The following is a 12,577-nucleotide window of genomic DNA, read 5'->3' as shown; positions in this document are numbered from 1 at the left end:
TGAATCAAATGAGAAAGTCGCTAGAAGGAGCAGAAAGCTCTGGGTGCTGGAGCAGAGCTAGTGTAAGTTTAAATGTACAGGTAGTAAGACATTGATAAAGAAAAGAAAACAGCGGCATTAACTGTGTTTAAAAGAGCAGCAATAAACTCTACCAGTAATCTCAACGTCACTAACTACGGTTACTGAAAATACATTTTACTACAGGAAAAGTAACTGTGTTGAAATATTCTCAGATAAAAGTACAAAGCAAATCCGTTGAAATGTCTGAGTAAATGTGTTACATTTTAATAGGGGAAGGGGAGGGTGTAAACATGGGATACGGCGATAATAATAACATATGATGAAACTATTAAATTAAAGTGCATATTTATGTTACCAGGTGAATCAGTTCCCAGATGAAAACAGGACCGATATCAACCAATTAATTCCAGTCAGGCACTTTGCAGTCTGTGCCGGCATGTTTTTTTTCCCACTTCAAGCACTCAAAATATGTAAATAATAAATAAAAAATATTCAAATTCCTGTTTAAGATGGAAAAGGTATTTGGATGAAAGCGGCTCGCGTGTTAAAAAGGATATAATTGTGTGTTTCTGATCGACTCTCAAAATCAACAGATCAATACTTAAATATTTAATTGGAAAATGAAACAAACTTAAAAAAAAACTGTGAAAGTGTGGAGCTCGGTGTTTGTCAGAAGAGCTGCTCCAAGTGTGTGTGTGTGTGTGTGTGTGTGTGTGTGTGTGTGTGTGTATATGTATGTATGTGTGTGTGTGTTCTTTGGTTCGTGTACTGGAGCGTCCCTTGCCCTTTTCCTGAAGAAAACCAAAAATATCTGATCCAAGTTGTGACAACATTTCCTCCACCGCGGACCCACCACCCCTACCACCCCTCAAAAAAAAAAAAAAAAAAAAAAAATCCCAGCCACCTCCGCGCGCCGAGTGGCCCTCTTATTTTCGTGACGTTTCCTCCTGCAGGTTGCGATTGGATGTTCCCTCCGCCTGTGTCTGTGACTGACATCACCGGAGCCACAGTCTCCTCCCAGCGGCAGCAGACGCTATTTGAGTGGGGACTAGCGGATTGTTGTACATAGAGCCGGTTTAGTGTCGTCAATGGGAAGCGTACGAGACAGTGGCAAAGCGAGTTACGGTCTAGAGTGAAACCCGCGGCTGCACCATGCTCTCCAGGTCTTTCCCGTGTGTGTGGATTATATTTTGCCTTCATTTATGCTGCTGTGTGGACAGCGGGGAAGCACAGAACGCGAAGGAAGGTAAGTTCTTAAAGTTTGGACTCTTCTTCCATCCCGCCGCGTTTGGAAGACATCCTTCAGAGATGTGTCCAAATCCAGCAGACAGCGTCCTTGTTTTTTTAAATGATTATTTCTTAAGTCTTTTTTTTTTTTAAACCCCACGCCATTTTAATAACTTCAAAAATGTGGATGTTTTATGCGCCCGGCGCAGTCAGATGAGGCCGGTGACAGCGCTGTCTGTGCCCGGGCTGTTTGCGAGCGACCGCACGGTGTTTTTACGCACCGCAATTAAAAGCCATAGAACGCGGGTTAGACGCAGAAGCTGCTGTTTTTAAAAAAAAAAAATATTTTACTCAGTTGCCACTGAGCTACCCTTCTCGTTATAGATTAATTACCCACCACGACAAACTAATATCCAGCGGATCGATCGCTCCGGCAGGCTCGCCTCGCTTGAAGTGAGTGAGCCGTCTCTCTGGACGCAGCTTCGGGGGCTCACTTCCTCCAAAAGTGGCGTCGGCTCCAATAGTCCTGACTGGTCTCGTTTCTTGGAGGCAAAAAAAAAAATACAGCAGACTGATGCGGAGTCGTAATCAAGCCTCAGACTCTAAAACTGACCAGAATCAAGATAATAAAACACCAAGAAAAGATGTGATGTAATGACTCCAAATTATCACTTTTAATTGATCGGATTAGTGGTTAAATTAATGAAATAATCTGATGCGTAAAAACAGAAGACCACTCTCCAGGTATTGATTTCCTCACCGTGAGAACTACAGCGTAATAACCGAGCGCGGTGTGGATGTAAACGCAGATATGAACTGAAAATCCTCGCTGTTTATAGAAAGGATTTCGCAGACCTCCATCCATATCAGTCACCTGTAAGACGTAACGGAGAATTATTTTTTACGGCAATGCGTCCTGGCTGCTGTCCCCCCTCTCCCTCTCTCCCCCCGCTCTCTGATACTGGATCTATATGCTGTTATTACACAAAATTAAAACAACTTCATTTTTCTTACAGTCGCCGCGGTGCTGCTTTGCGCGTCCTGGACTTAAACCAGGCTGTTTGTTTTTTTTTTTTTTCGTGCTTCGCTTGGTTAAAAAAACCTGCGAACAAGCCGCCACTTCCACGGCTCCACTAGTTTTATGGCCCGTTTTTGAGCTGAAAATACAGCAGCGCATGTTCTGTGAGTGCAGGATGGATACAGAAGCAGTCGCGTTTGACGTTAACGCAACAACTTCCACTTCCAAAAAAAAAGAGTTTTAATGAGCTGCTGCGTAAAATAAACCCACGAGAAGTAGATTAAATGCGCGCAAATGCGTATGCGTAACGACTCCCACCACATCTTAACCTGCTTGTCTGTTACTACACTCAGATTTCATTTTTTTTTTTTGCTTTAGCTGCTGCTGGTAGAAATTAGGTCATTGGTATATGCGCTATAGATATAGATGTGTGGCCTATCACTAACACCCAGCCACCGGTGCCCCGGTGAGATTTAACCACCTGCCTCTCGGTTTCCTGTCACTAGTGATTCTGCTGGACTCCAAGGCACAGCAGACAGAACTGGAGTGGATCTCCTATCCTCCCAATGGGGTAAGTCTGCAGAATCTCTGCATAGCAGGCAACACAGATGTACTCCCCATATCTATATACTGTATATATGTTTTATCCTGATGTCCCACATCTGTGATAGGAATTACAATATTTAAAGTAGGCTTGAAATATACTCAAGGATCCCTGCCCCATATTTCTTACTCAACAGCAAAAAAATCTCACAAGATAAAGAATACAGGACGTTTCTGCCACTGAACTCTCCTGGCTTTTGACATTCAGAGCACAAAAGCCTGAAGCAATCCACTTCCAACTTGCTAGCCAGATTAAAAGCAGGCTGCGAGAAACTTCGTAAATAAATAATGTGGACAGAAGCAGATAAACTGAGCACAGTTGTTCTTTAAAGATGTGTTTGTGCAATAAATACGCAGCCACTCATCTCCCTTCATTCACTGCAGCATTTCATATACCTTTGTCATATTCATTACAGTGTAATCGCCTCCCCATTTGGTTTGATTGCCAATCATTTAGACGTCTACCTAATGATAGATGGACGTCTTTTAGGTATAAATTCAACATGGCGTGATCCCTAATGGGTGCATTCATTTACAAAGTGTGTTATCTTGTTGCAGTGGGAAGAAATCAGCGGCTTGGATGAGAACTACACTCCCATTCGCACCTACCAGGTTTGCCAAGTCATGGAGCCCAATCAGAATAACTGGCTTCGGACTAACTGGATAGAGAAGGGCGATGCTCAGAGAATTTTTGTGGAACTGAAGTTCACCTTGAGGGATTGTAACAGCCTACCCGGTGTGGTGGGCACTTGCAAGGAGACGTTCAACTTGTACTACCAGGAGACGGATTCAGAGGTGGGCAGGAGCTTACGGGAGAACCAGTACGTGAAAATTGACACAATCGCCGCAGATGAAAGCTTCACCCAGGGTGACCTGGGCGAGAGGAAGATGAAGCTGAACACAGAAGTGCGCATAATTGGGCCCCTGTCCAGGCGGGGCTTCTACCTGGCCTTCCAGGATGTAGGGGCGTGCATCGCCCTGGTGTCTGTCAAAGTTTATTACAAGAAGTGTTGGTCTATCATCGAGAACCTGGCCACGTTCCCGGACACCGTGACGGGATCGGAGTTTTCCTCGCTGGTGGAGGTCGAGGGCGTGTGCGTGAGCGACGCCGAGGAGGAGGCCGACAACTCTCCCAAGATGCACTGCAGCGCCGAGGGGGAATGGCTGGTGCCCATTGGGAAATGTATATGCAAAGCTGGATTTCATCAGAAAGGAGACGCGTGTGAACGTGAGTACCTGCATCTTCTATTTTTGTATTAATGATCAGGAAAGAAAGTGACTCATTAGCATTCCTACAGTTGATTCTTGTTGAATTAACTTTTAGCAATCTGTCAGGGGCATCCTGGATTTCACACAACAAAAGGTGTGCCAAGGAAAAAAAAAACTGGAAATAAACTGGGGCAGTATTTATGATTTGATTATGCAAAGCAGGTAAATGACAATTTAGGCATAGCGGACTGAATAGTTGTGTTGGCAAATGGGATTAAAGCAGCTGATTTGACAGCAGTAAAGATGGATAAAGTATTGAGGCCAAACATCCTCGGCGTAATAATTGGAATCCTTGTTAATTGATTACGAGGCTCTTAATTTATAGCCACCATTCTGTTGACACTGGGATTAAATAATAACTTGAGTTTAGTAGCTCCTCAGTTCAAACACTCTCCTCTCCGTCTCGCTGGCAGGGAGCCAAGACAATCACCAGCAGAATACACAGGTCTAGAGGAAGTCCAGCCAGTCTTTTCAGTATCTCTCTTATTCTGCCCCGGCCAAATGACCTTGACAGAAAGGGAAACAAATAGCCGCCGTGCTGTGGCATTTAGGCCTCGGGATATTTATGAAGGAGCCTAACAAGAAGGTCAAAAGCAGGCAGCCTCATTTATGCTTTGTCGCCGCCACCGTCGTCGTTGTTGTTATTGGTGTTGTGGTGGATTCCTTCAGCTACAACTAACAATAAGATGCCTTCCGTCACTCAGAGGATTATTTTCAGTGGCCACCTGATTTTAAAGATAAAAATCACTATGGATTAAAAGCGGGGCGACTTAGGTCAAAGAACTTAAGTGGCCCGCCTTGTAGCCGTTTTTTTTTTTTTGCAAAGAGGGGCAGCCTCAATCTAAGCAGCTTATGAAGGAGCAGCAGCCAGTAATAATTGAAGGGAATGCGTCTAAGAACAAATTAGTGTCCCTGGCAGACAAGCTTTTATGCCACGCTGTCATCCATTAGGGACCCCTCTGAGGGAGGTGTGTTAATGAAATATATTAGGACGTGTAATTTAGAGCAACACAGCCCGCCTCAAGTTGTGCTACGTCTCTAATGTTCGCGGGCTATCAACCCCTGTAGAGCTCCTGGTTTTTATTGTTCCTGTTGTTTTAATATGCGTAGATGTGTGAGATCCAGTTGTGCCCTCGGGAGGAAAGAAAGTCCATGATTTATCTCCACAGGGGGAAGCGATGCAGCACAACAGCCAATAGCTCTGAAGCTAACAGAACAGAAGACCGCTGCATGTCTTTAATAATTAATCTGCTTGTGTGTCAGTTAAAACAAATACCTGTAGCAGCACAATGAACCCACCTTCAGGTTGTTTCTTAATGTGTGTGTGGAACAAGTTCCAGTCTCGATGCTGCACCTTTATGAGCTTTATCTCCACTGAGGCATGAGAAGCCTTTGTATTAAGGGCTAGTTAATCTAAATAAAATGAGAATCACGGTGCACCATCAGCACTTCTTCCAGCGGCTCCACTGGCATTAAATTGTCCATTCAGTAACCAACCCCCCCCCTCCCAAGAACAATCTAAAAGCTATTCAGACTATTTCTTTCAGCTGAACAGCGCAGCAATAAGTCCAAGTGGCTGTGACCGTTAGAGATGTGAGATCCTGGCTTTTGGACACTGGACTAGTTTGTCTCAGTGCTGTAAGAGCGCATCATCTTACAGCTGATGGGATATTTTTTTAACAGTTGCCCGTCAAAAAAACATTTGAGGTGTTATACACTACTCTGCTGTACTCTGTTGTACAAACAAACATGAGCAGAAGAAGATCCACCCACCTGGTCAATGGCTGTGTGCGGTAGATGATGATGGATTTTTTTGGTTTCAGGAAGTAGCAAATATTGTCCTTGATCACCTGATTCTGACACTTGAGAGAGGGTTTCAGATGCTGTTAGAGGATCTGACAGGCACTTTGTTTGAAGCATTCTGGGGTTGTGAGGGATTAGTTTTCATTTAACTTTTCAAACAAGTTTTCTGCTGTTTTGTCCTCATGGAAAAACTTAAAGGTCCCATATTGTACAAAGGGAGATTTCCATGTCTTTGTTGATTATGAAGCAGGTCTAGGTTCTGTATTCTTACTGTGAAAGTATCAAAGCGCTCAGTCCACAGAGAAATGCACACAGCCTGTATTCTGAAACTGAGCCTCAAAACGAGCCGTCAGGACTTCTGTAACTTTGTGATGTCACTACAAAGCAGTCACTGTCCTCAGCCATGCCCTAAGCCACACCCACCCGGACCCACCAACACACCATCCAACCTTGCAGGATTTGCTTTCTCTGGGTGTTTTTACCTGAAATCTGCTATATTTTTGTTGAATCACTCAGAAAACAGTCAGCCAATCAGAAGATGGGCTCAGAGCCTCCTCTCTTCTGATTGGCTCACTGTCCTGTTGTTATTATTAGAGCTCCAGAGAAAAGCCTGAGAGAGGAGATGTACAACTACATTGAGGTGGTTTTTGGTTCTTAAAACTACAAAAATATCTTCTTATGGATCATAAACCTTGTAGTTTTCCAAATTCCAGCATTCGAAAGGTGACTTCAGATGCAGTTCGGTGATCTGATAAGCACTTTATCTGAAGCAAACTGACTCCTCAAGAGAGTCCTTAACTGGCCTGTTTTAGTATCTGCAGTGTGCTATGATTGTAAAACGGTCACCAAGTAAAATATTCAGAGGGTGGGTGCAGGTGGAGCGAGCGAGTCGAGCTGTCAGTCATGTCATTTGAGGAGCTCCCCGCGAGGACGCTAAAGGCCTCCTCTGAAATGTGTTGTGATCCTCTCATTCATCACCGTCAGTGATGAGGGACCCCTTGTCTCTCACCCCTACGCCCCTCGCCCCCTCTGTCTCTCTTTAACTCTTTGTGTGGCGGCCTGTGGCAGTAAATGTCACTCTTCTTCTTCTCCGCCTGCTGTGTTCGGCGGGCCTCAGTCGCGATGGGTGTTGAGGGAAAAAAAAAAAAAAAAAGGGCCCAGTTGAAGTGTCCCCGGCAGCCTTGTGCGGCCTTCATTTTGCGAAGAAGTGCGTGTTGTGAAAATAGCGCCCATTCATTCTCTGGTCCTGTTTAGCGCTGGCTACTGGTGGCAATGGAGCCACAGAGTCGTTTAGGCAGAGAGAGGGCCCTTGTGGGAGGACACTGGTCTCTTTGTTCCGCTCAATCCCGGGAATGTATGTTGTCCGATTTTGACACATCGGATCACTGTGGTACTAAATAACCAGTGGCTGCGACGTGATTAACTGTTGACCCTCGCCCAAAAAAAAAAAAAAAAGGAAAAGGGGGAGCCCTCTATCTGGTGGAAAACAGATAAAACTGACGGTATCTTGCTGCTATCAGTGCATGCTAACAAGAGAATTAATGAGAGGATACAGCATCCTGTAGAAGCTGGCACCATCCATCTTGACTGTCAGAGAGTTGGACAGAAGTTAGTTGGAGACTGATTGATGGTTGAGCCCCCCACCGACCCCCCCACCACCTCCACCCCCTGAGGGAAGGGGCTGAGCAGTCAGGGTCTGACCACGACAGTTAACATCTATGGAAGCCACCAGGCAGCCCGGGCAACCAGACCCAGCTCCAGGGGCTGCAGAAGAAAAAAAACAAAAAAAAAACAAGACGCATTTAGCATTTCAAATGAAGCCAGGAAGCCAAGAGTAAGGAGGTCTTCATACATCTCGACGTCCCCCCCCCTCGCCCCTGATTGATAAGGTGTGAATTTAATACACAAAATGGCTGTCTTACAAATGCTCCTAAGCTTAATTATGCAAATGACAGGTGTGCGCATCCACAGGAGACCCAAATGGGTCTAAATCACTCAGGATTGAAATAAATTGTTGATGGATGGGAGCTGAACAGTAGCATTCTTCCACAGCCCGGGGCTTTTTCCCTCCTTGCAGCCACACACAGATGTGGTCACCTCTGCTCTGGATGTGTCTTCAAACTGATCACTAAGGGGAGCACTTGAGATAGGAGATTTCGGAGAAACTAAAAGTGATTAATGGCTTGACCATTTAAGTAATTTAATTTCAAATATCCACTTGTTCCTGTGTCTCAACCGTGTCTTATATAATTGTAACTGGAATATCTTTGGACTTTTGTTCAGCCAAAACAAAATATTTGAACACATCACCTCCGGCAGGGACCTTGTGATAGACATAATTGAAAATAATTACAAGTTGTAGCTCTATGCCGATTATTTTTTTTAGGGCTTTTAGAGTCCGAACCCTGCAGATATTAAATCTATTATCATGGAAGACAGAGAAAAACAGAACATTTTCACATTTGAGAAGCTGCTACCTTTTGATTTTTTGTTTAAAAAAAAAAATTACATGATTGCTGCACAGTAATTTTGTAATTTTGTGACGTACTAATGAGTTAACTAAATAATTGGCCTCAAAACAAGTTTATGTTTGAATTTGTAAGTTGGATGTTTCACAGCTACAGGGGTCCAACCAACCACTTTCTCTGATTTTGATTTTCAATATTTTCCAAGAGTTACTGTATTTTACAATCAAGCATAATCCTTCACTTTCTTGCTGCAGCCACCGTCTTAAAAGTTACTTGGACTGTGAACAAAACTCCCCATGCACAGCCAATGTCAGCGATCAGGTGCTGGTTGGTCGCAGGAACAACTGACCAATTATCATTGTCTTCATTTCGGCAGCTTTTTTCAAAAGGTAAACATTTTCCAAAAAAACATTAGAACAATATTACATATTGTCAGAAATCACAAATGTTGCACTGTTTTTTATACAGTATTATCAAAAATAAGAAAACTCACTACTGTGTACACAACTGACTGCATGAAAAAATTCAAATGTCTTTGCAGAGGAAGACTTTAGTTCTTACAGCTGTCCCTTACTTGAACTGTCTTTACCCAAGCACTGATTTCCTTACATTAGAGGATTTTCAATACTGCCCTCCCCCTCTCAATTTTTTTTTTCTGTGCTGTATATTCTGTAACAGGGCCAGTCAAAAAGGGTGTTACATTTCAGTGGAAGTTACGCTGCTGAGAGGAGATGCCGACTAGAAGTTATTACTGTACAGTTCTTTTCGCTCTATCTAGTTCCCTCTCATTAGTGGAGACCAAACCACAGCTGCTTCCTCAGAGGATGAAGAGACGGCAGAATGTTTGAAATTGTGATTTGGCAAGTTGTAATGACGAAAATTTATTTTACTTCCACATCCAATGACCCTTTTTCTTATATAGATACACATTTTCAAATGAGAAGAAGTTGTTTCCCTGGATACACTTGCTTGAACCAGTGCCAGCAGCGCTTTCTGTGGCATCCAGCTGCCTTGTCAACACGTCAAATTAAATACAAATGCCTCATTTTACTTACGAAAAACATTCACTGGGGGGGGGGGGGCTCATTCACAGAGTCATCTGGCTAGGCAAATATTTGAGTCAGAGTTATATTCATTTGAACTGTACTTGTAGAAAAAGGCAAGGAAACAAAAGGCCTGTCATGACTAATTATTTGCTCCGACTGGTTCCTGCGTTGGTAGATATCACACTGAGGTAAAAGATGGGTCTAAAACACACAGTGTTAAGCGCAGAGAGAGCTGAGCTTAAAAGGAGGACAGGAGGCTGCCAGAGCCTGGTCACTGGTAATGGGTTTGTCTCTCCCCTCTGCTGATAAGCTCCAGCTACTGACTCATGCATACATGAATATCAAGCAGCTGATGGAAAAGGCTCAATCCACTCAACTGTTGTAGGCGCACAAACCTTGTTCAGAAAACATCACTGGGATCTAAAACAAATCGTACAGAGATTTCCTTTCCCCCAAATACTTCTAACACAGCGTTTCTTTACTCTTAACTCCTCGTCACTATCATGTTGTTGTTATTTTTTAGATTATTTATATGTTTATGGCATATTTACATATATATTCACTCTATACCTGCTCAATTTAGTCCTTATTCCAGGATGTAGCACCCTGTAGCAGACACTGACAATTTTAGATAAAAAATAATAATTTTGAGGTAACTGTCAGAGCATTGCCTGTTTTTCAAACTTATGTCATGTTTATATGTAGACATATTTCATGCTAGTTGTCAGTGCTAATGTGTTTGCATTTTCAACGCGTTGACTTAAAAGAGCTCCAAGATAGAGACAAAAATGTCAAAAATGTTAAAGCCATCCCCGGACTCCCCCGCTCAGAAGCAACAGTAGTTGGCACGTCAGCGGTATGTACTTGTTGTAGGACAGGTTTTATGAAAAATAAAAGTTTCCTGTAACAAACGAAAGGTTTGCAATGCAGTGCGAACATCTGTGTCTGCCTGGGCTGAGGAGAGGTTGATGATGGTGTGTGTGCTTTCTGGTTCTGACAATGAAAAGACAGGCCATGATTTTAAATGCAAATCGCACCAACCAGCTATTTAATGCCGCTTCAAGATGGCAAGGAAGCACAAAAAGCGGAGGAGTCACGACTTATCATTATCTCAGGTCTTGGAATCTGACCTGTCAGTCCAAATTTGAGACCCCATGTCGCATCATATGAAAAGACAGAAACCCAGTAAACATCCCTCATTCTCACGCAAACAAAGCCATATGGTCAGTTGTACCGATGAGGGACTTTGTTAAACCCCCTTTTAAAAGGGAGACCTTTGTGACTTCAGCGTCAGATAGTGTTATTTCCAAGGTGACATCAGGGTCCGCATTAGTCCATGCATGAGGTCAGTGGATATTAACTTCATTTACACATGGCTGCAGACCAGTGCCAGCGCCACAATGGAGGCCTGCCTGTTGTGTTTAGTAACACGAGCGCCCCGGCTGACAGGACACTGTCAAGACGGAAGATGGATGATCGCAGCAGTTGACCCCTGATCGCCAGCAGAGTCACCTCTCCGGCCCCCCTCCACTCCCCCTCTCCCTGCATGACAAAAGAACCCTCCCCACGGTTGAGCGGCCCTCATCTCCACTTGCACTAACAGGTTCAGACATCTCCATCGATCCCTGCCTCCATATCTCTTGCGATTCCACGCTTTTGCCCTTTTTAGGTATCCAAACTGTGGCACAGATGCCTTTTTTTTTTTTTTTTTTTTTGTAATTGCTTGCCTGCTGACTGCCTGAAAGGCATGTGCTCAGACAGGTGAACCCCCATGTCAGAAGACAACGTTTTGCGGTGTTTTGTGTCTTGTCCCCGTGACATGAGGGTGAAAGTGATATGTGACTGGGCTCAGGGTTCCGCCACCTTAAGAGGGAAACGGGTAGGGCCCTGTTTGTCAGTGGAGCTGCTCCTCTGGGAGGCTTCAGACCACTGGCTCTGTACTTCAGTCTTCCTTTAAGAGGAAAATCAATAACTTATTACATAACTTCACACTTTTTTGCCCCACTCACATCCAGAGCAGAGGAAGCAGAACTTAAAATGTGCCTAGGATGGCTCTGTTGTCAGAAACCCTCATGTCTCTTCCAGAAATGAATCAATTTCTGCAAAACAGGAAGTCTTAGTGTGTGAGAATAAATAAATTGAAGGTTAGTGAATTATCTGATGCTGATTCATATAATTCCCTATCTGTTTACCCCATTCCTCCCAAGTGGTGTCTGGCTGAAAAGGGGTGAATGAGAAAATATATTTTCTTTGTAATTTGGATGAACCAACCCTGAAAGAGCAGTCCAGGTCTGAGTCAGCTCTCCTGGGTCATCTGAATCTAAGTGTCTAAGTGTCTTTTGTCAGGGAGGAGGCCACGGGGGCCTGATGAGCGGCTGGTTTGACATTGTTTCATTCCTTTCTGTTGCAGCTCTGGGACCAGATGAGAGGTTGTGGTGGATTTGAATGGGCAGGGTGCTGGGTCAGGAGGGGAGGGTTGGGTTGGGCAGGCACTGGCACAATTCAGAGATAATGCTCAGTTGCTGACAGGGGACATTTTCAGTGCCGATTTCGCTTGGGCTGCAGGGGGGCTGCGGATCGGTCAGACCTTTGGACCCCTGTGCTTTTCATCCCCAGAATGCAGTGCTTTCCTGGCTTCATCTGCAGTGTCTTTTTAGCACAGCTGCCTTTCAGAGCTGACCACCTCATCCATTAAAGGTAGCTGCCTGGCTGGCCTTAAGGGCCATCTCTCCTGTTTCCATGTGAGTTAAATGAACTAAACAAAAGGCGATTAGGCAGGGACATTTTCCATGTCACTGAGAATCCATTTCAAAATGCTCACTCTGCATGATAACTCGAAGAAGCAGAGGCCTCTTAGGAGGACGGTGTGCACAGACTCAAGATCCAGCTCAGGCAAGAGTGAGAGGCCGTAAATTTACTGATGTAATGAGTCTAATCTTAAAACGCCCTTCATTTTCCACCTCCAAAATCCATGCAGTAAATCAGCAGGAGAGCTGAAAGAGAAAACAGGTGTTCGAGTGTGTTGTTTGGCAATTTGTGTTGCTGTCGGCGGCTGACGCAGTTGTCTTTTGAAAGCTCATATTACCTCCTCCTTTATATTTCACTCATAACATCGGTGGATG

At 44.2% G+C, this 12,577-nt stretch overlaps 1 protein-coding gene across 9 annotated transcripts in view; it reads left to right on the top strand.

The window, feature by feature from the left end:
* Window positions 1-251: 251 nt before the first annotated feature.
* The window catches only part of epha7 (eph receptor A7), a 94,367-nt gene continuing 82,041 nt past the window's right edge, over window positions 252-12,577 (top strand). For 2 of the 9 annotated variants that reach the window (XM_056404981.1, XM_056404978.1), the window contains exons 1-3: window positions 601-1,267; window positions 2,773-2,837; window positions 3,428-4,097. In XM_056404981.1, coding sequence (XP_056260956.1) covers window positions 1,174-1,267; window positions 2,773-2,837; window positions 3,428-4,097 — 829 coding nt within the window. In that variant the 5' untranslated portion in view covers window positions 601-1,173. Of the gene's footprint in view, window positions 1,268-2,772; window positions 2,838-3,427; window positions 4,098-12,577 lie in introns of all 9 variants that reach the window. The other 7 variants (XM_056404984.1, XM_056404982.1, XM_056404986.1 and 4 more) reach the window with 6 other exon arrangements.

Source organism: Seriola aureovittata, chromosome 19 (genome assembly GCF_021018895.1).
Source record: "Seriola aureovittata isolate HTS-2021-v1 ecotype China chromosome 19, ASM2101889v1, whole genome shotgun sequence".
NCBI lineage: Eukaryota > Metazoa > Chordata > Actinopteri > Carangiformes > Carangidae > Seriola > Seriola aureovittata.
Note: the sequence above shows the minus strand (reverse complement) of the source record. Positions and strands in the feature narration are given on the sequence as shown.